This window comes from Gossypium arboreum, chromosome 6 (assembly GCF_025698485.1).
Source record: "Gossypium arboreum isolate Shixiya-1 chromosome 6, ASM2569848v2, whole genome shotgun sequence".
In the NCBI taxonomy this organism is placed as follows: Eukaryota; Viridiplantae; Streptophyta; class Magnoliopsida; order Malvales; family Malvaceae; genus Gossypium; species Gossypium arboreum.
In genome coordinates this window covers 127790989-127814843 of record NC_069075.1, presented here as the reverse complement: position 1 = coordinate 127814843, position 23855 = coordinate 127790989, and the positions used below count along the sequence as shown (strand labels likewise).

The following is a 23855-nucleotide window of genomic DNA, read 5'->3' as shown; positions in this document are numbered from 1 at the left end:
GATAATTAATAAAAAATTATATGAAGTATGTTTTAAAAATGGTTATATACTAGTAGTAAAATTTTTGCTAAGTGTTTAAGTGTTGTAACATCCGATATCCAGATCTGGTAAATTGGGTATGGTAAAGGGTGCTACAATCGGCAAAACTCTCGTTTCGCCCAAGGCTTTAGCCCATCTTTGAATCAATAGAATGTCTCTTTCTTACTCAAATCAGAGATTTAAAGTAACAACTTAGTGAACTTTCAAACATACTCCCGAACTGTTCCTTGTGTTAACTGATACAACCTAGCTCGAGCTTCTTCCTCAGCATACTCGAGGTAAAACTACTTCCTAAATTTATTTTGAAATTTCACCCTAGTCTCAATAGCAGTACCACCTCATCTCACATCCGTGGACCTACGACACCACCATAAAAGAGCAATATCAGTCAAATAAATTGAAGTAGTGTTTACCATAGTGGCATCATTCTCAATGCCCATCGAACGGAAGTATTATTTCATCCCCCAAAGAAAATTTTCCACATTTCTCGCAAACCTTTTCCCCTTAAAATTTTTTGGCATGGGGACATCTATTTTATGTTGCTTCAAAATCGAAGCCAACATCCCTATACCCATAACATGTAACAACCCAATTTAGACCCTAGTCAGAATAGTGATTTTGGTACCATAAATTTGAGTAAAAAATATTTTAATATTATTTTTCGTGCTTATTATATGTGAATTAGTATGTGTGAAAATTTTGTACGAAAAATTGATCGTTTGTGTGCTTAATTTGATAAAAGGACCTAATCGCATAAAATGTTAAAAATGTGTTCTAATTATTAAAGTATCAAATTGCCATGTCTTTATTTATGTGGGGTCCTTATATTGTTATTAAACCATTAGCATAATGGATGGACAAATATGTCCTTAGTGGTGGATTTTCAATGTATGTTCATTAAGGGTAAATTTAGAATTTGATTATTAAGCTTAATTAAATCAAACAAAACATAAAAATTAGGCCATTTTATGTTCATCTTGCCAAAAATACAAAATAAAAAGAGAGAAAAACTCAAGCTAGGGTTTCGGCACTTTGATTGGTGATTAAGGTATGATTTTTGTTTAGTTTTTGATAATTTTTACGTTTTTATGATCGTTGTTTAGTGTTCTATCAAGCCCATGTCTCAAATTCTGATTTTGTTGATGATTTTGAGTTATGCCATTGATGAAACTATGATTTTTATGAAGTTTGATGATAGTATATGGAAGCTTGATGTTGGGTTAACATGTTTTGTCTTTGAATTTTTGATGAATTTCAGTAATTTGGACTAAATTGTAAAAATGAGAAATTGAGGGGCTAAATTGCAAAATAAATGAAATATGTGGGCTTGTATGACTAGGGAAAAATTCAGCTAAGCTTGTATAAAAGAAAGTTTTGTGTATTTTGTGATTTTATGAAATAGGGACTAAAGTGTGAAAAAAGTGAAAATGTGAGGGTTAATTTGTAAAATGCCCTAAATATGTGTTTTTGAATGATTTGGTGAATAAAAAAGTTAAATTTGAATTTATATAGATCAAGAACCAAAGAAAATGGAATTAGACCGGGGAAAGTCGAAAGTTGTCAAGTAGTCGATTCCGTTCGTTTGAATCCGTACGAGGTAAGTCGATATACAAATAAATGTGTTTTGAATTGAATTATTATTGTTTATATGCTCTTGAACAATGATGAATGATTATATGAGTTGAGTATGAGATATCCGAGAAAGTATCGACAAAGTTTCGACGTCCGAAAAGTCCAGTACGAACCATAGGAATAGTTAGGATACATATGTCATGACATATGATCCGATATGTATTTTCGTGTAAGACCACGTCTGGGACTGATCGCGTTATTTTGTGATAAGTTTTAAATATTTATAATTTATCGTTCTTGAAACTAACTATTATCGCGATGTAGGCAAGTGTACCTATCGAACAGTAGTATAGTTTTAGCAAGACCGGATTGTCGAACCCAAGGGAACTAAAAGTACTAGTAATGACTGTCTTTTTATTATCTAGCCTAAGAATAAGGAGGTTTTTTTTTAACTAACTAATTATCTAAACTAAGAATTCATAGAGAATAGAATTGGGGAATTGCTTTTGGGAAAATCAATTGAATTAAGACAACACCTAAGGAAAAATCCACCTAGACTGTACTTGTTATTCTGGCTCTGAATCGGACGATTTATTCATTCAACTTGTTCCGTAGAGATCCCTAAGTTATGTTATTATCCCTATTCAAGACTAATAACGTCTAATCCCTAGATTGAATAATTGAGACCTTTCTTTAATTAACACCCTAGGGTTGCATTAATTCGATCTATGGATCCCCTTATTAGGTTTCACCCTAATCCGGTAAAATCTTGTCACCCTATGTCTAGGCGCGCAATAAACTCCACTTAATTATGACAAATGTACTCTTAGACAGGGTCTATTCCTCCTCTGAATAAAAGCTTGTCTTGAATCAGTATCTTGGGATATGCTTATCTTGAATCAGTATCTTGGGATATCAAAACAAGAATTAAGAACAAGTTAAATATTTATCATACAATTTAGAAAATAATAACAAGATTCATCTTAGGTTTCATTCCCCTTAGGTATTTAGAGGATTTAGTTCATAACTAAAAAGGAAAACATCTCAGAATAATAAAGAATACAAAACATAAAGAAACTCCAAAACTCCAGAAGGGGAAATTGAGGAGAGATCTTCAGTCTTGATGGTGAATCCGGCTTCTGAGATGGATCAATCGGCTTCCTTGGAGTAATTCCTTACTCCCTATTCTGTGCCCCATTTTCTTCCTCCTCTAGGGTGTATTTATAGGCTTTGGAATGCCTAAGAGCCCTCAAAATTAGCCTTTTCCGAATTGGACTCAACTTGGGCTCGGCAGGGACACGCCCATGTGCGATTACTTCAGGCCGTGCTTGAGCCTGCCAAATTGACATGGCCGTGTGGTTTGCCCGTGTGAGGAAGTTCAGGCCATGTTGATTTCGTACTTTGGCCTATTTTCTCTGGTTTTGGCCCGTTTCTCATTCCTTTCGCTCTCCTATGCTCTCCTAAGTATAAAACATGAAATTAAAGCATTAGGAGCATCGAATTCACCAATTCTAATAAGAAATCATCCATAAAATGCGTTAAATATGGGGTAAAAATATGTATAAATTACGGTTTATCAAATACCCTCACACTTAAGCATTTGCTTGTCCTCAAGCAAAATTCTCAACTCATAATCAAAATAAATTGTTCTCAACTCATAATTTCTACCGATAATATCTCAAAATAATTCATAGGTAATCATACATTGAGAATTCAACTAAAAGAAAACATAAAAGTCTCAAACTTTCCAAGTTGAGCATTTTCTCTTGAAAACATAGGTGTCTCTCCTCATTTAAGTAATTACCTTTGATTCGGAATATCACAGAGTTTTACATCCTCACTAAAGATTCACTCAAATCACTTGAGGTGTTTTAAGGACAATAAATGAAGCACTCAATAGTCAATAATGAAAAGTCATTACCATAGGCTTGCATGAAAATCAAATCTCCACCACTGATAAATTGAGATGAAACATCAATCAAAAGGTCTTTAGAGGGTTGTAATGAGGCTTAGTTAGGGGGTGTGGTCACAAGCTGAAAGAAAGGGTTAGAATCAAGATTGAATTGAAAAATTGCCTAACTAGAAAAAGAGTTAATCATCACTTGCGTACAACAGTACTTCTTCTCAGAATATGGAATTACTAATGTGTATACATAGTTTTTGTTTTTTTTTTTAAGAACATAGATTAACTTATTACAAACAAGACATAGCTAAGCAATTTACTCAACTTAAATCTCGACAAAAATAGGGATCAAATTAATTTAGGGGATTTCAACAATAATGGGTTGAGGGTTAATATTAAGGGTAATACAAGAAATGGCTTGTTAGGCTCAATGGGGTTTACTAGGGGTTAATCATAGAGGTAGGCTTTTCATGGCATGAGTGGGTTAATCCTAAATGCCTTAATCATTTTGACATATCAAATCAAATGGTGTGGTCTCGACATGCATAATCAAGCAAGTTCTAGAATAACAGTTCAATACTGACGCACTCAAAGCAATAATAAAAGTGAGCATGAAAGAATTAATAGATGCTCAAAAGGCTCAAAAATCTCACAAAAATTATGGCTTTTTGATGTTTAAAACTTGTGAATTCCAACTCAAAGTAATACCTAAACTTTGGGGAAACAACCTAAGATTTTAAATTCTTAAAATCAACTTATCATGCTTGATTCTCTAATGTCTTAAAGTTTAAACAATCAATGCATAAATGCCTATGTTTTAATTCAAGATATATCAACAAAAATAAAAAATCAATCAAAATTTATGCTAAATATGATATGAGAGCTTTTCAAGAGAACAAGGTAGTCATTCAGGGATTTTTCTGATAATGAAATAAATAACCCCCACACTTAAGATGTACATTGCCCTCAATGTACAAAGATAGATATTAGAGTATAAAAATAAGATAGGGAGAGAAGTGAAACTTCCTGTATGATGAATTCCTCGAACTGGAATTTTGGAGAGTAATCGATTCGAGAGTGGAGGAGGATACTCTGGCGGTCGTAGAGGTTCATTAGTCCATAAGTCCTGTGCCAAAAGAATATTATATCTAGTGGTAGCTATGGTCGTGGTCGATCAAGATATGGCAGTCGTGAAGAACCTTTCCCAGTGGAGTTGTTAGTTCTTATGCGATGATGAGCTTAAGAGCTCTATATAACTATGATAAAATAAGGAACTTTTTAGGGGCTATTAGGAAGAATAGTTACTCATAAAGAAATAACCGAAATTGATAATTAAAAATAAAATTCTAAAATCTAATAATAAAAATAAAAAGTAGTTTTAATAAAAATTAAAAACATAAAATAATAAATAAATGTTTTTAAACATCTTCATCACTGGATGGTTCGCGAGGTGGGTCTGGCGATGAGATGTGGAGGTGCTGACAAATCTGCTGTAGAGTAGCATCAATGTTGTCAAATCATTGAAAACACTGCTGCTCGAATCTAGTGAGGCGCTCATAGATGTCGGCATATGAAACCGCTGCATGAACTGGATGAGAGGGTGGTGGTGGCTGAGTCGGTGGGTCCTCGTGCTGTAGAGGGACATCATCAAGAATGTCCTCGTAGGCTTCCTCTTCAGTAGATTAGGCGAGATGATATTGGGGAGGGTAGGTTCCTCAATGCCTCTCGATCGTCCTCATGCTAAGCATGCTTGAGATGCCTTGTGGAGACATCTGGCCGATGACGGTAAGGGATGATTCTTAGGCCGCGGTGCTAAAGAGCCCGAAGTGTCGAGCCAACTGAGTAACATAGGGGCCAATGAAGATGACCCCCTTCCTATGCCGCTCTGTCTGGTGCTGAATCGCGAGGGCGATGAAATAGGCAAGGTCGATGACGTGTCCGTGTGACATACACCATAAGAAGTAGCGTCGTGAGTGTTGACGATGCCAGTGCTCTCTCGCCTCTCTGTAATCGTGTGAGCCAAAATGGCGTGTAGGTACCTCAGGGATGGTGAGAGAACTGATACCTTGGAGCGGCTAGGATTGTAGGAGGCTGCGCCAGGGGCCAAAATGTGCCAGCACTTCGAAGGAGAGAAATGTATGTGGCGAGTGAGAGCATGTAGTTCATTCTCCTTCTTAAACTCCTCCGTATATAAGCCCAGTGCAGCACCGAACTCTGGGACGCTTAGCTAGTGGACTAACCCGCCTAAGCGAAACTGGACCGTGCCGGGATCATCGTAATTCATCATTACGGATTGAAGATAGAACGTTGAGCATAGTTTTATCGTGAGCTCGAGGTATGTTGGTTCGATGATCCCAAAGAACAACTATCAAGGGTCGGTGGTTAGGAGGGTCTGAATCGCATCAGCCAACTGAACTTGTTCTACGGCAGCCCAGTTGATGCAGCGGCCCGCAATTAAAGGTCGGGCTCAAAGTATTTGGAAAAGCTCTTCTTGGGGCCCTCGGGGGAATTGCAGGAGAGGGTGATGAATTTTCATGGTTGGACTAGCGGAAGATGACGCTCCCTTCCTCTTCTTCGAAATAAGTACGACAGTTTTTTTTCCTCGTGAAGACGACATGGTACCTGCGATAAAAAACCATTAATTCATTTTGAGGAATGATCAAAGTAAAATGAAGATAATTTGTAAATAACAATCATAATTTCAGCAACTACTAAGACTAACAAGTTAATCAAAGCAATCAATTGTATGACATAAAAATGGAAACAAATTTCATGGAATGCAATATGTGTGGCGGATGAAAAAATGTTAACACTAAAGGCATGAGTATTTATATATTGTTCTAATCATGAATATTTACTTCTAACTAATCAAATAAAGTAAAGAAATCATATAATGAGTAAGAATTTTAACTTGAGAAAGATAATAATTATTCAAGATATAACATTTGTATGATAAAAAATAAGAAAGGAACATGAAAAATTTCATATTATTATGATAAATAGCCCTAGAAATTAGTAAGAATAAACGAGAAAAGAGTGAACAAACGTTAGAAAGAGGAGAATGTGCGTAAAAAATATGAGTTAGAGGCGGCGCACGAGCTTGGCAAGGAGGCCGTGTGGAATTACAGCGGCTAGGGTTAGGGTTTTTGAGTGGGGAAGACAATGAATAGTGTAGGGTATTTATAGATTTTGGGGCACATGGCCGGATAACACGCACGTGTTCCCCAATTTCAGCCTGTGTGATTCGCGAATTTTGAATTTGGGCACGTCTGACATTTAATACACGCCCGTGTTCCTTGGGCGTGTGGGTGCACACAGCAGTGTCGCACGGCCGTGTCTGACGTTGTTCGCTTCTCCCACGCCCGTGTCAATCTAATAGGTTCGAACATGGGTGCTAGACACAGGCGTGTCGCACTCCTGTGCTATTTTAACAGGTTCACCCACAGTTCTTCCACACGGGTGTGTCTCACCCTCGTGTTGTTTTGGCAGGTTCGACCACGGCCATGTCGCATGGCCGTAGCGTTTTATCGTAGCCAGTGTTTGGGAAAAATTGTTGTCCTGTTTTCACACAGCCCTAAGCATGCCCGTGTTCTTGGCCGTGTCCCTGTGGAAAACCTATATTTAAGCGCTCTGTTAGTAAGTTAGATATTGAAGTCTAAATTTTAAAGAAGTTAATACAGTTAGTGCTCGGGTTGCCTCCCGAGAAGCACTTATTATAGTCTAAGCTCGACTTACCTCTCCATTGAATGATCATGGTGGTTTGAGGAGTTTATACTCCCCATTCCTGCTATTAATCTCATCAAAATAAGGTTTTAAACGGGTGTTGTTTACCTTAAAAGTGCCGAACTTGGGATGACTCACCTCGACCGTACCGAATGGGAAAATGCTGAGTATCGTAAGAGGGATTTCTTCATTCCATGTTGTAGCGACAATGTGGGGATCTGTGGCATCTAATAAGACTCTATCTCCAACCTTAAGCTGATTTGGAAAGGGATTGAGCTTGTTCTGTCGTAGATTCGGTTTGTCAGGTGTTTTCGATTTATGCATCCGCCATTCATCTAGTCCTCGATTTGTAGCCTTCAATCTTTATGAATGTGTCCTCTACTATTGCTTGAGAATGGTTCATGTACTTCCTTCAGACTCATTTCCAGCAAAGTAGGTTGCACCATATTGTTAGTTTTAGTAGAATAGCTTAGACGATCACCTTCAATTTCCATTGTGTTGCCAGAATTGCGAGCTTGAAGGGTGATTGTTTCGTCTCCCACACGGAGTGTGAGTTCACCTGTGCCAACATCAATAATTATTTTAGCAGTTGCTAAAAAGGGCCTTCCTAGAATTAAAAGAGTGTTGCTATCCTCCTCTATGTCTAGAACAATGAAGTCAACGGAAAATATAAATTTATCGATTTTAACTAGCACATCTTCAATAATACCCTTAGGAAATCTTATAGTTTTATCTGCTAATTGAATGCTCATCCTAGTTTGTTTGGGTTTCCCGAGACCTAATTGTTTGAACATTTTGTACGACATGACGTTAATACTAGCCCCCAAATCAGCTAATACATTATTAACATCTAAACTACCAATTAAGCAAGGAATTGTAAAACTCCCTGGATCTTTAAGTTTGTTGGGTAGTTTATTCTGGAGAATAGCTGAGCAAACTGCGTTTAGCTCCACATGTGATGCCTCGTCCATCTTCCGCTTATTTGCTAAAAGCTTCTTTAAAAATTTCATTGCGTTTGACATCTGTGATAAAGCTTCAATAAACGGTAAGTTAATATGTAATTTTTTTAAGAGTTTAAAGAATTTACTAAATTGTTCATCTAAGCGGTCTTTCCTTGTCGTGCTGGGGTATGGCACACGAGGTTTATATTCGGCATTCACTGATTTGTTTTTATTGTGATCTATCTCACCTTGACCTTTGCTTACCATAGTTTCTTGCCTTGGTTCTAGCTCAGGTTCAACAAATCCTTCTTCATCTTGAATATTAATCACGTTGAGCTGTTCCCTTGAGTTAGGTTCAGTATTACTTGGCAAGCTCCCTTATGGTCGTTCGGAGATTAGTTTGGAAAGCTGGCCTATTTGAGTTTCGAGCCCTTGGATCGACGCTTGTTGATTTTTAAGTGTTGTCTCAGTGTTCTGAAAACAAGTTTCTAACACCGAGATAAACCTTGTGAGCATCTCTTCAAGGTTCGACTTCTTTTCCTATTGGTAGGGTGGTTGTTGGTAGCTTGAAGGTGGTTGTGGTCTTTGATTTCCTTGACTGCCCCATGAGAAATTGGGGTAGTTCCTCCAACCTGCATTGTAAGTGTTACTAAATGGATTGTTTTGAAGTCGAGGATTATTACCCATGTAATTTAATTGCTCGTTATCCATGTTGTGGCCATAAGGTTGGTATTCTGAATGGCTTGTTCCACCTCCAGTTGCTTCACACTGTATTACTGGGTGAACCTGTGAAGAACTAAGAAAACCATCAATTTTTTTATTCAAGAGTTCTACCTGATTAGAGAGCATGGTGACCGAATCGACGTTATAAACACCGGCTATTTTTGTTGGCTTTTTCCTCATGACTTGCCACTGATAGTTATTCAATGACATCTCCTCTATGAACTCATAAGCATCTTCAAGTGTTTTATTATTGATGGTTCTGCCAGCAGCTACGTCAACCATTTGTCGAGTCGAAGGATTCAGACTATTATGGAATGTTTGAACCTGAAGCCAAAGCAGTAACCCATGGTGAGGGCACCTTCTTAAAAGGTCCTTGTATCTCTCCCATGCATCGTAGAGTGTTTCTAAATCCATCTGTACAAAAGAAGAGATATCATTACGTAATTTAGCCGTTTTAGCCGGCGGAAAATATTTTAGTAAAAATTTTTCAATCATTTGTTCGGAAGTAGTAATTTTTCCTCTGGTAACGAGTTCAACCACTGTTTAGTTTTGTTCCTCAATGAGAAAAGGAATAACTGAAAACGAATGGCATCATCAGAAACGCCATTAATTTTTAATGTATCACATAGTTCCAAAAAGTTTGCTAAGTGAGCGTTGGGATCTTCATCCTGCAAACCATCAAATTGAACAAATTGCTGTATCATTTGAATAGTGTTAGGTTTTAGTTCAAAAGTATTTGCAGCTACAGCAGGTCTAACTATGCTCGATTCAGTTTCTGATAAAGAAGGTTTAGCATAATCATACATAGTGCGTAGAGCAGGATTTTGATTAACCACAATTGCAGGAGGTAGCTGATTGTTTTGGTTTTTAGCCATCTCTTCGGTTGGGGGTTGAGTATCATTTTCTTGCTCGTTCTCTGTGTATCTTAGGCTTCGCCTTATTTCTCTTTGGTTTCTGCGGACTGTGTGATCAATTTCTTTGTCAAAAAGTAATGGTCCTGACGGATTTCTTCTAGTCATAAACTATAAAAACCTGTCAGAAGAAAGAAAAAGAAAATTAGTAAATTAGAATAAAATTAAAAATAAAATTAGATTGCAAGAAAAATAAATGGCTAAAGTAATAAAGAGGTTTTTGTTTTAGCTAACTAATTATCTAAACTAAGAATTCACAGAGAATAAAATTAGGGAATTGCTTTTGGGAAAATCGATTGAATTAAGACAATACCTAAGGAAAAATCCACCTAGACTGTACTTGTTATTCGGCTCAATCGCATTTATTTATTCATTTAACTTGTTCCGTAGAGATCCCTAAGTTATGTTATTATCCCTATTCAAGACTAATAACGTCTAATCCCTAGATTGAATAATTGAGACCTTTCTCTAATTAACACCCTAGGGTTGTATTAACTCGATCTATGGATCCCCTTATTAGGTTTCACCCTAATCCGAAAAAATCTTGTCACCCTATGTCTAGGCGCGCAATCAACTCCGCTTAATTATGACAAATGTACCTTTAGACAGGGTCTATTCCTCCTCTGAATAAGAGCTTATCTTGAATCACTATCCTAGGATATCAAAATAAGAATTAAGAACAAGTTAAATATTTATCATACAATTCAGAAAATAATAACAAGATTTGTCTTAGGTTTTATTCCCCTTAGGTATTTAGGGGATTTAGTTCATAACTAAAAAGGAAAACATCTCAAAATAATAAAGAATACAAAACATAAAGAAAACCCAAAACTCCTGAAGGGAAAATTGAGGAGAGATCTTCTATCTTGATGGTGAATCTGGCTTTTGAGATGGATCAATCGGCTTCCTTGGAGTAATTCCTTACTCCCTATTTTGTGCCCCCCCTTTTCTTCATCCTCTAGGGTGTATTTATAGGCTTTGGAATGCCTAAGAGCCTTTAAAATTAACCTTTTCCGAATTGGAATCAACTTAGGCTCGGCAGGGACATGCCCTTGTGCGATTACTTCAGGGCGTGCTCGAGCCTGCCAAATTGACATGGCCGTGTGGTCTGCCCGTGTGAGGAGGTCTAGGCCGTGTTGATTTCGTACTTTGGCCCATTTTCTCCGATTTTGGCCCGTTTCTCGTTCCTTTCGCTCTCCTACGCTCTTCTAAGTATAAAATATGAAACTAAAGCATTAGGAGCATCAAATTCACCAATTCTAATAGGAAATCATCCATAAAAAGTGTTAAATATGGGGTAAAAATATGTATAAATTACGGTTTATTAGGGACGTTGGCATCAACTTATGATTTACGTCTAAGACCATGTCTGGGACATCGACATCGTATTTGATTTTGTGTAAGACCTTGTCTGGGACAGTGGCATCGATATTTGATTACATGTAAGTCCACGTCTGGGACGTTGGCATTGTATGAGCTTTCTGAGCTATCCGAACATCCTTATTAATTCCGAACGGTTCAACGAGCATTCCGAGAAAATGGATAATTATGTGAATGTGATTCCGATTCAGTACGTTTGAATTGTATACTATGTTTGAAAATGAAAGGGAAGTACATGTACCTTTGTGAACATTTGAGATAAGTATAAGTTCTTATGAGAATGATATATGATATATATATATATATGTGATTCATAATCAAATGAATTATAAGATACATATGGCTATGTGAATGTATTTTGCCTTGATTTATATGAATAAATTGTTTAAGATTGATATTATGTGTTAAGTTTATTTGTATATGGATTCCTAAGCTTTTGAAAGCTTACTTTGTGTGTGTTTTCAACTGTTTTATAAATATCATAGCTATCGGGAGCTCGGGGATCGTCGAGGATCATCACCACACTATCGACTCTATTTTGGTTCCTTTTGAAAGTGTAAATATTGAAGTATGGCATATATAGGTTAGAAGTATTTGAATATGTTTGGTAATGTGTATATCAAGCCATGTGATATGGCTAGATTATGGTTTATCTTATGGTTTGATTTTGATATATGATATGTGATGCAAAAATGGCATATTTGGTGTATATATATGACCTAGTGAGAAATGGTCAATTTGGTAAGTTGGTAATGTGATTTAGTTATATAAATGGTATGATTTTGATATGAGAATGGATGTGAAACTTTGTTGTAAGAATATGTAAGATTGAATGTGTTTGGTAGGTGATTATGATATAATTTGTTTTGGATAATAAGCATGAAAGTGTTTGATAATGATATGGTATTTATGATGTATATATTGTGGTTGAAATTGGTTGAAATTTTGGTATGAAATGTTTTTGTTTGATGCTTGTAGGGAGAAGCCAAAAATGGGTGGCATGTTGGCCTTGTAAATGGCCTATTTTTGTCCACATGGGCAGGGACACGGGCGTGTGTCTCAGCTATGTTGCTCAATGGCCATTTTGAAATGAGCCTAGGCAGACCACACGGTCGCACACATGAGTGTTTGCTAGGCCGTGTGGCCAAGTCAGTTTCGAGCACGGGCTAGACACACGGCCTATTTGCACGGGTATGTGACCTTTATAACTTTGAAAAATGTTTAAGTTTTGAAAAATTTTGTATGAGCTAGGTTTAGTTTCGACCGCTTTCTAAAGCATATTTAAGGTCTCATAGACCTATATAAGGGACAATTGTGAATAATTATCATATGTTTTGATTATGTTATGCTTAAGTATATGTTAACGTTCTGATATGTCTGGTAATGCCTTGTAACCCTATTCTGGAGACGGATACAGGTTAAGGGTGTTACACAACAGCTCTGCACACATCGAGCTCCTCAATTCTCAACATCATGGCTTCAGTTTCCTTCTTCAAAGTTATGATCATAGCTTTGAGAGCATCATCTCTTTTATTCAGCTTTTTGTTCTAATCATCCATAGTGGTATTGAGGGGACCCTTTCATCACATCCAAATTGGAACTGAGAGCCTCCCCCACATATTCCCTAAGCTGCTCTTTTATTGAGTCCGACTCATTAGTGTGTCCCTCAACTACTTCAAGTGTTTCTTTCACACTACCCATGGATTACTTGAGATTGGTCACTCGACCTTCCAAAGCTGACAGAATATATCGTGATCTGCTAGTTTTCCTAACCTTGTCACGGGTTTCCCTAGACTCAATCTACTCGTTTACTCCTTTCATCATCTCAATTAACGTTTTACCAAACACTAACTTTAATACCAGCTATTATGGGGCTAGAACTTTAGTCTAACAAACTGCAAGACCTTAGGTGATTTCTTTGCTTCAAATCTGTCAAAGTCAATCTTACTCTTGAAAATAATAATTCACAAAGGAAAATTTTTAAGATACCAAAATAAAGCTAAAGTAGAACTCGAATCAAATATAAAAGCCACAAGAAAATAATGGCAGACCAAGTGTTTGAGCAAATTCTCTTAAAAGTATTCTATTACTCAATAATAAATTGATTACAGATGAAAGGGAAGACCTATATTTATAGTTGAGCTCCCCCATATCTAATGGTAAAATTAAATCATATTGACGGTCAATGTTAAAGTCTATCTACAAGATGAGAGTCCTAAGGGATTTAAATTTTATACAGTCTTATCCCTTAGGGTTTACAATATTCACTATGGTAACTCTAGTTTTACTAGAGTGTTCTAGTGGGCTACTAAGGCTTCAAGTAGATGGGTTTTTCCATGTGTTTCATGAATCGGAATAATTAAATTGGGTTAAATGAGTCTCATTTAATATGGGACGTTTCGTATACATTTTTCACGGATTTTGATTTGCAGCACGTAACAATATAACCAAAGCAAGAGGCACGAAATGTATAAAATTAAGCTCAATAGTATGGAACACTTTCCGACAACTCTCTTAACCTTTTTACACACTCTAAACCTCCATCCTTAATGTTCATTCGCATTACTTACTGTATGAACCACCATTATTATACACCTTAATAACTTGAATAACTATAAAGTTAATGTTATATGTTATAAGCAATTTGATGTAGTTTTAGACTGAAGTTGAAATGTAACTTGAATGGTAAATGTTGTTTGTTTATTAAACCGTATTTGAATCCTTTAAAAGCAAAATAACTTGCATTTTGTAATTAAATATACTGTAACACCCTCATATTTGACCCGATCGTCGAGTCAAGGCACCAGGTTGTCACATTCGTTGCCGGAGCAACTACTGAAAATTTCAGATCAATTTATCATATTATTTAATTAATGTATATCATTAACTCATTTTAGTTTTAATTGATTTTATGATAAAACTAATTATGAATTAAATGAGCTCATTAAAACATCCACAATTGATTAAATACCAAATTGCAAAGTTTATAAAAAATTTTAAACTGTCGTCGCGACGTTGGGGTTTCCACATTGTGACATGAAAAACTTGATGTTGTGACGTTGTCTCCATTTTCCTACAAGCTCCACATTTTATTTTTATTTATTTATTTATATTATTACCTAAACCATATTCAGATGTCATAACCACCACTTCATTTTACATATCATCCACTTGCATCTATTTCTAATATCAAGTCCTCATAAAAACATGATATTTAATCAAAGATAACAAAGTTTTTAAAATTAACACAAATATTAAAGTTTTTTAAATAAGACCATTGGAGGACTTGCACTTTCAAAAGTAGTTTACCCACTTTCTATATATTTCATATTTATTTCTAAATTATGCCAATCAATTTAATTCTTCATAAAATTTTAACAAAGATTTCAATCTCACATCAATTAACAATTATTCACTTATTATTTTATCAATTCGTTTAAACATATTCACATGCACTAATCATTCCATCACTCACAACCTTTTTGAAACATTTCAAAATCATCTACTATATATATATTTTTCCTCCTCATCCTCTCTATTCCACAAACTTTATGTATGTATTTATTATAATCATTAGCTTTTAGTATATAACATGCGTATGTGTAACATTATTTATAATTCCACTATTTATTTATGTGTTCATATTAAAGTTGTCCACTTGAGCCATAGTTACTAAATTATTTATATCTTGAGCTAAAGAATTTGAAATTAAGATCCTCTTGATATTTTTAAAACTAAACTCAAATATATTTTTACCATAAAAAGTTCAGAATTTATAATTTAGCCAATTAGTACAGTAAATTCTTCAAATTTTCTCATGTTCTGCTGCTTGACAGCTTCGACCTTTCTTTACTAAAAATTAATTATCTCTTAGTACAAGGTTCGGATGATGTTTCCTTTTGTTTCTCTTGAAAATAGACTCATTAAGAATTTAAAAGTATAAATTTAAACCCATAATAATTTTTTTATAATTTTTTTATGATTTTCCAAAGTCAAAATAGGGGAACCCAAATCTAGTCTGACCTTGTTTCACGAAAACTAATATATCTCAAAATATAAAACCTCTTTTCTTTCACCATTTCTTCCATATAAAACTAGACTCAATAAAATTTAATTTCATATTTAATTCAATCTGTAACTAAATTTCTATAATTTTTTGGTGAATTTTCAAATTTAAAATTACTACTGCTATCCAAACTGCTTTTGATGAAAATATTTTCTTCCACAATTCTTTACACTATCTTTCATTGAATCACACATAATTGTCATATTTTTGATTACTATAAAATTTAATCACTTATGTTTATGTGTAGATTACATATTCATTTCTTAATCTTAGTACTTTTCACCATACAAATCACATTCTCTCTTACCAATTTAGTGTTTTAAGTCTCTATTCTTCATCAAATACTTTCTATTTCTAGTATTTAGATTAAATACATGTTTCATAGATCTTACTCAAATTATCTTTAACTCAATCTATTGAAATACAAGTAGGATTAGTATGAAACTAACCTCTTTGTCAAGAATTTCTTCATTTCTTCTTCATTTCCATGCATTTATCATCTTCACCACTTTCCTTTCTTTTTCTTCTCATTTTCTCCACTTTCATCTACTATTTTCTTGCTTCTAAATTGATGAACATATTCTCTAGAATCTCTACTTCATCTTCACTCTTTAATATCTAAATTTCAAAAAATTTGGATAAAAAGATAAGTTTTCATGGCAAATGACTAAATTGTAAAAAAAAAACTTTTTTTCTCACCCTTTCACTCACGTTGGGAGAATTATAAATTTCCTTCATCCTTCTTTTCTTTTTATACTACCATTTTCTAAATAAAATAATAATAAATATTTAAGTAAAATATTAATAAAATAATATTTAACTAATTAATTAATTAAAAATATTATAAACATCATCATCACGTCCTAAAATCCTCCCTCTTGCTAATTGACCATTTTACTCTTTATGATATTTCAAAATTCCATCATTAAATCATCACTTAATTTGGTAAAATTATGATTTAGTCCCTCAAATTTTTCACCTATTCAATTTGGTCCTTGTATGCCAATTCCACATCATAGTAAATTGGTTTATTTTCACATTTGGTCTTTCAAAATTCACATTTTTAAACTTCGATCCCCTAAATTTTGAATATTTACACTTGAGTTAAAAACTTTTCACATATTTACATTTTAATCCTTACTTTAAATCAATATACTAAAATCTACTTCTTAATTATTAATATTTCTTCAATACTCCTCAATATTCTCTTTTATTATCTTTATATCATTTTCTTATTTTACCGAAAAATCAATTATATATTATTCAATTTATTACTACTTTTATTATATATCAATTTTAGGATATTTCCTTTAATACATCATGTCATGCTTCTTAATTTAACTTTATTTTGATATTTTGTAACTTTTATTTTCTTTGATCTTATACCTTATTTCGTTAAGATTTTATTTCATATTATTTACGATTGAGTTTTGAGAACGTTACATATAAGATTAGTATTTGATACACTAATAGTGTACTTTTTTATTCCACAAACAACTTTAAAAATTTACCATATATTTTTTAATTATTATATTATACCTATGGAACAGTTATTAACATATGAAAACTCTATTAACAATCTACCAAATATTTTCTCTTCTATTCATAATAAAAGGAAGACATTTTTTTGTTTCCAATCAATGAAAACTGAAAAGCAAGAGCAAAAGGTCATCTTTTCACGCTGGATTAATGTGTGTATATCTAGGTTCTGAACACCCACGCTATAGTTCATTCACATTCATCTCTCCAAAACAGGTGAAAATGGATAAAATTTTGTTGGAGTTCTGTGTTTGAAGAATTTCCGGAGAATGCCTGCCCATTATAGGCTATGAATACATTGTTATTTCTCGGATGATTTACCGTCAACATTGTCGACGTTTTTCCCCGGCGTTAAATTTGTCTGCCCGGAGAAAATGTTGGCGACAGAAACAAAGATCTGATCATAGAAGCAAATGAAGTGTTAAATTTTTATTTCAGTTATTAAAGTTTTAATTTTAATAAAAGTCAAGACAAAGGGAAACTAAAAGTCATTAATCTCTGGTCGGTCATTAATCTCTGGTCGGGGAAGACTCATCTTTGGTATAAATATAAATTATTTAGAAAATTTCCATGTTCTAAAATGTTGGCCATTTGAGCAAAAGCTATCGTGGCAGCATCTGGTTCCACAAATAATGTACAAAGTACTGTGGCAACCAAAATTTGACAACCTTTACAAAAACTTGCACAGAATCTGTTTGTGATAATATTTTGTGGATAAGAATCTCTGTTGGACGTCTAAAATACAAGCACCACTCACCCACTCCCCACTACACTCCAACACACTTCTTCCCTATTTCAACTCTATTCGGCTGCCTGCATGTTTACACACTCTCAAATCTCTCTACTCTTAACCATGCAATACCAAACTCCTTTTCTCCTTCATCGAATTCTCTAGAGGTATGATCAACTCTTCTCCAAATGTTTTGGGTTCTTTTTTTTTTTTTTGGTTTATTTGTTTCAATCTAGATTCTTGCTATCTGTAAACATTTGCAGGATTTGATTTTAGTCACAGGGTCTGGTTTTGCTTATTGAACTTTGCTTGTGATGATGCATGGTAATTGCATTTTAATCTATTCCTTTAGAGTTCTCTCTCTCTCTTTTTTTTTTTTGTATTAGTTAGTGGACTAAAACATGAATTAATGTAGAGTGGACTGTTGAATTGGGTGTTCTCAACCTATGTTCTCATATGTCTCTGACTCTCTGTTAGTATGTTTTATTGGAATTGGATGATATAATATTACCTGAGTTGGGTGGTTAGAATTATGATGAATATTTGAATCTTTATGAATACCATTTTTGAAGTACTGATATTTGTCAAATGCCTCCTGTCATTCTTATTTTCTCTTATGTGTGTTTGTAATAGGATGACTAGATTACTGGATTCTTATTTGCTGGCAGTCCAACCTTTGAGCTATTAGAACTTAGAAGCATGGACTTGCTAGATATATTCATTGACTTAATGGGAAGAATGGCTGTACAAGCAGGTTTTGCTAAAGTGGAACATAAAACTTGCCAGAATCTTCAGTACTTGGCACTTCAAGGAAACTAACCTTAGTTTAAAGGTGTTCACATAAAGAGAACTGCTTAAAGTTGAAAATGCTACAAACTTATATTCCATGCTATTTGGTACACTTTTACTGTTCCTTCTACACATTTAAAATTCACTTTCATGGACTAAGTTGGGTGTATTTAAGAATCTTCTGTATTTAAGAATCATCTCATGTGGTTCTTCTATTCTTAGAGTTTCCTTTTGGTACCGTCAGGCAAACCTACTTCTTGCTGAAAATCGTTCTTTGCTTCACTTATTTTAATGATGCATAACATGTTGATTTTTCTGCATTCCTCTCTGGTTCTATTTAGGATAGGTTCTTCAGGCTTAACCTTCAAGCAGAGGAAATTGAGTCAGAAAACAAGTTCCATATGGCCTGGAAATGATAATCTCCAATCTGAAAAAAGGTCAAGTCTGGTTTATTAGATGGTAAAAAGCGGAGAAGAAACTTTGGACAGTGTGACCAACAGGAGGTCCATTGCCATGGGTAAGCATCAGGAGGGAACAATCATGAGCAAGAAGCCAGTCAAAGCTTCAGCAGTTGTGGTATTGTTGCTTCAACTTGTTTATTCTGTAATTGTAATTGGCTAAATTAGAAAATTGGGATATTGTTCAATTTCATTTTTGATGAGTCATTGACATGTATTACTGAAGCCTAAGGAGTGGTCTTTGCTAAAGAACTTGGTCCTAGTCTACTAGTTAGATTGAATTCGTACACTTAATAAGTTATACTTTAAATAACTATTGCGAAAGTGAAAACTAATGCTTCCTTCATACCTGCCTCAGAGTGGGAAATCAATGTTTCTCTAATAGATCAAGTTCTTTACTAAAGAATTTGCACCCTGGTTCCATATTTTCATGTTTCTTTCTGTAATGGTAATTAACTCGAGAATGATGCTGTTCAGATTGATAAAAGATTTTATAGTAGTTCAAATTTTTTATCTTGGATCTCTTCACAGTAAATCAGCCCATTTTCATCATATGTACAGCAATGATCACATAATGATAGCTTTGAATGTCACAGGTATCACATGTTGATGAGAAGGAACAATCACATCCAGGTACAGATTCTGCAGATTCTGAAGTTAGCTCCAAATGCATTGTTTGCTCAGGAAACAACAGTTGCCAGACTGTTCGTGCAAGAACAAAACTAATGAACATTTTGATTGAGAAGGGGAGGCCTCAAGAAGCTCAATTTATTTTCAACAGCTTAACAGAAGAAGGACATAAACCAACTCTTGTGACCTACACGGCTCTTGTGTCTGCATTAACCCGCCTGAAACGTTACAAGTCCATTATTTTACTTATCTCCAAAGTGGAAGAGAATGGCATGAAGCCTGATTCTATTCTCTTCAATGCTATGATCAATGCCTTTTCGGAGTCTGGAAATGTGAAAGAAGCAATGAAAATCTTTCAGAAAATGAAGAAGAGTGGATGTAAGCCTACAACCAGTACTTTTAATACCCTTATGAAAGGATATGGAAATATTGGAAAGGCTGAAGAGTCTTCAAAATTACTAGAGTTAATGTTGCAGGATGAAAATGTCCAACCAAATGATAGAACATACAACATTCTAACTAGAGCATGGTGCAACAAACTGAACATAGAAGAAGCATGGAATGTGGTGCATAGAATGGTAGCATCTGGTATGCATCCTGATGTTGTCACTTACAATACAATAGCAAGAGCCTATGCTCAGACTGGGGAGACTTATAGGGCAGAACAGATGATATTTGAGATGCAAAACAACAAAGTGGCTCCCAATGTGCGTACTTGCAGTATCATTGTGACTGGATATTGTAAAGAAGGTAATATGACAGAAGCTTTGAGGTTTGTGTACAGGATGAAGGAGCTAGGAGTTCAACCAAATCTTGTTGTTTTCAACTCTCTGGTAAAAGGTTTTCTAGATGTTACAGATACAACCGGAGTTGATGAGGTGAGTTTCAGCCTTAGTTGTTTTTTTTCTCCCAAAAGAACTCTTCTCTTTCATCTAGTCAATTATAACATGTTCAAAGAGCTTAAATACGAGTGGAATCATGCACTAGGAATTCTTTTTTGTTCTGTCCCAATTTTAAAATGATAAGAGTAGGACCAAGTAGAATAAAAGATACCTGATCTGTCCCAATTTTGGGAAATTTTAAACACAGGCTTCACATGGTTCTGTTAGCCGCTTGTATGGCATTTGAAATCACCTTTTTTACCCTATTCTTTTGTTACTATTTGCTAACAAGAAGCATAATTTGGCAGGCACTAACACTGATGGAAGAATTCGGGGTCAAACCAGATGTTATAACATTTAGTACGATTATGAATGCCTGGAGCTCAGGAGGGCTGATGGACAAATGCCAGGAGATCTTTGATGATATGGTAAAGGCTGGTATAGAACCTGATGTCCACGCATTTAGCATCCTGGCGAAAGGTTATATTCGTGCTGGGGAGCCAGGAGAGGCTGAGTCACTCCTCAACTCCATGGGCAAATTTGGTGTGCAACCAAATGTTGTAATCTTCACAACTGTCATTAGTGGGTGGTGCACTGCTGGAAAAATGAATCATGCAGCCAGAGTTTATGAGAAAATGTGTGAAATTGGCGTTACCCCCAATTTGACTACTTATGAGACACTGATATGGGGATATGGGGAAGCAAAACAGCCATGGAAAGCTGAAGAACTCCTGCAGATTATGAAAGAGAAGGGTATCTCTGCTGAGAGGAGCACCATACAGCTAGTAGCGGATGCTTGGCGTGCCATTGGTTTACTAAATGAAGCAAGAAGAATCATAAAAAATGTAGATCGAGGAATTGCGTCGAATACTAAAGATGACATACCAGCAGAGGTTATGGAGAAGATGTACAAGAAACAAAGCCTAAGTGCTTCTTATTCTAATGTTTTGCAGATGCCTGGGGTAGCCATGAATGAACAAAATGGATCATCTAGTTCTAAAGCAAGAAGCCAAATGGTGTTGAAGAAATACAATTCGTCATCTGTGTTTCCTGCTCAAGCAAGTGTTTTTGGGGTGCAACCAGGGATTATATGCCAGAAGCAGTTAACAACAACCAGGGAATATAGGATGCATGGGCAGTTTGTAAATTCATGTAAATTGGTGTTCATAAACTGATGAGAATTTGAGGAAGGTTGTCCGGATATTATATGTGTATCCTGAATTTTCCGGCACCGTGGAGTTCTGATTTCAGAAAAGCTGATGACTCAAAAGCTGTAGATATCAAACGTGTTCTTCAACACATACTTTATATTTTTTGGATCATTGATTATATAATCCTTTTGTCTAGGTAACTCGATGTGGCTGCCTACAGTGTTATATACACATTGTTTGTATCAGACAGGCCAGACCAGAACATAGGCTACTGTTAATTCGTCTGTGAAAGTAACACAGTTTTATTTTAATAGCTCAATACCCATACCTTGTTTTTCTTGATTGATAGCTCAATACCCATGCTTGGTTCCCATATATATGTTTGTGTCTGTGTATTATATTTGTGCTTTGTTGATACTATAAACATGATTCACTAGTCCCGGAAAATTGTAGTCTTCTTCATGTTTTGTTCTTCTTGTCCGAATCAACCAAACATGTCAAAGGCAGCATAAACAAGCTTAATTCCTCAATATAGTTGTCTCATCAGTTAAAATATCGACGTTTTTTCATTGTTAGACAATATGGTCATAATTTTGGCGGGGTATCAACTAGTAAAGATCTTCTTGACTGTAAAAGAGTGCAAGTGAGGCTCATGCAGCCATGGTATTAAATTGCGGCCGCAATGCAGTGTAACGGCTGCATCGTAATGGTTTTGAAGGTCTCCGTGACGCAACATTGGCGCAACATGATGAGAGAACCGCGTCACGACTTTTGCGGTCTGAAGCCGTTACGTAACGCCGCAACATCCAATATATTGCACCTCAACACCGCAACGCCGCAACAAACTTTCAAATTATCCAAAATATGAAATCATATGGATAAAACATTCGAATATTTTTAGACTTAGCAAAAAAGAAAAAATTGATGTTAAATAATAACAAATATTTAACTTATGAAGCATCCTTATTTGATCCTTGGAACATTATGAAAGTTGTTTGATCATTGGAACTTTTAACAGACTTCCACATTATACTTGCATTAAATTAACAAATTTCATGTCTATTACCACTTTTTTCTTAGTAGTGATTATCGGGTAAAGCTTTATTTATGATTACTTTAGGATTTGAATGGCATACACATACTTTTCTTTTACATACAATTTTTTTATTATTAGTTTTAAGTTTTATAATTATTATTTTATTTTTCAATATTTTACTATCTGGTTTGATCTCATGTAATGAATAATAATGATTTATGTGCAGCTATAAAAAAAAAATGCCACGTTCGAGAAGTAAAGAAGTTGAAGCATCTAGTGATGATTATGGTTGGAGGTGGGGAGAACCTGTTGAAGGTGGTCGTAATAATGTTAAATGCAAATTTTTTGAAAGAGTTATCAAAGGAGGAATAACACGGTTGAAAGAGCATTTGGCAGCAAAAAAAAAGGGAATGTAGCACCTTGTCTAAATGTCTCGATAGAAGTTAGAAAAAACATTGCTCAACAGCTTAATGAATATCATAATGAAAAAATTGTGAAGCAGAGGAGAAAAGAAGAATTGGAGGAAAGAATAAGATTAGGAGATCATTGGAGATTATGGTGATAGTGATGCTGATGATGAGGAGTTAACTATTGTAAGACGTGAGAGTATAAGATTCAAAAATGAATGGGAAGAAAAACAACGTTGAAGAGCAAGAACTGGTCAAGATTCAGTTTATGAAACTGGGGGAGGTAGTAGTTCTGAAACTCAAGTATTTAGCAGATCATTCAGTATCCATAATTCGGAAATAAGTGGGAGGGAACATCAGTGGACTAATTTTAACTCTCATGGAGCTAGATTAGCAAATATGGATCCTGTTCTTGAAAGATCAAAAAGTTTGAAGCAACTAAAACTCACTACAAGCTTCTTGAAAAATGAAAAAGCAAAGTTGGGGAAAACAATGTCAAAGTTAATATTGCATGAAGCTTTACCTGCAAGAATTGCAGAGTCACCATTTCTACAGCCTGTACTTCAAGTTGCAGCTGAAGTTGGAAAATCAGTTACGGGCCCTTCAGCTTATGAGGTGACAGGAGTGTATTTGGAAAAAGAGTATAAGGAAATACAAGAATAGGCGAATGCCTTTAAGCCTATCTGGGAAGAAAGAGGTGTGACCATTATGTGTGATGGATGGAAAGGGACTAGAAATCAACATATAATCAATTTCTTGATTTATAGTCCTAAAGGTACTATTTTTAAAAAGTCGATGCTAGCAGTGTTACCTCTCATACTACTGAGTATTATTTTAATATAATGGATAAAATGGTGGATGAAATTGGTGAAGAATTTATTGTTCAATTTGTTACAGATAATGAAGCAGCGATCAAAGCTGGTGGTAAAATGTTGAAGCAAAAGAGAAGGCATTTGTATTGGTCAGCATGTTCTGC

General features: G+C 35.0%; 1 protein-coding gene and 1 non-coding gene across 6 annotated transcripts; both read left to right on the top strand.

Moving 5' to 3' along the window:
- The first annotated feature begins 9241 nt into the window (after positions 1-9241).
- On the top strand, positions 9242-9348 carry LOC128294806 (small nucleolar RNA R71). The gene has a single exon (XR_008285113.1). It is a non-coding gene; the product is annotated as a small nucleolar RNA R71 (small nucleolar RNA).
- An 8136-nt stretch (positions 9349-17484) lies between these two features.
- On the top strand, positions 17485-21883 carry LOC108484319 (pentatricopeptide repeat-containing protein At5g21222-like). Of its 5 annotated transcripts, none has more exons than XM_017788062.2 (5): positions 17485-17694; positions 17791-17851; positions 18663-18892; positions 19371-20282; positions 20594-21883. In XM_017788062.2, the coding sequence occupies exons 3-5, from the start codon at positions 18773-18775 to the stop codon at positions 21458-21460; spliced, it is 1899 nt and encodes a 632-aa protein (XP_017643551.1). In that variant the 5' UTR covers positions 17485-17694; positions 17791-17851; positions 18663-18772; the 3' UTR covers positions 21461-21883. The 5 variants fall into 5 exon arrangements, with proteins under 5 accessions (XP_017643551.1, XP_052885809.1, XP_017643549.1 ...); XM_053029849.1 differs by having other exon boundaries at positions 18658-18892; XM_017788060.2 differs by lacking the exon at positions 17791-17851 and having other exon boundaries at positions 17486-17694.
- Positions 21884-23855: the final 1972 nt, after the last annotated feature.

Excerpts from the sequence above, each read along its gene's own strand:
- LOC108484319 (XM_017788062.2), top strand. The coding sequence starts at position 18,773 with ATGGTAAAAAGCGGAGAAGAAACTTTGGACAGTGTGACCAACAGGAGG. Across the intron at positions 18,893-19,370 it reads TCAAAGCTTCAGCAGTTGTG|GTATCACATGTTGATGAGAA; the intron begins GTATTGTTGCTT and ends TGAATGTCACAG. Across the intron at positions 20,283-20,593 it reads ATACAACCGGAGTTGATGAG|GCACTAACACTGATGGAAGA; the intron begins GTGAGTTTCAGC and ends ATAATTTGGCAG.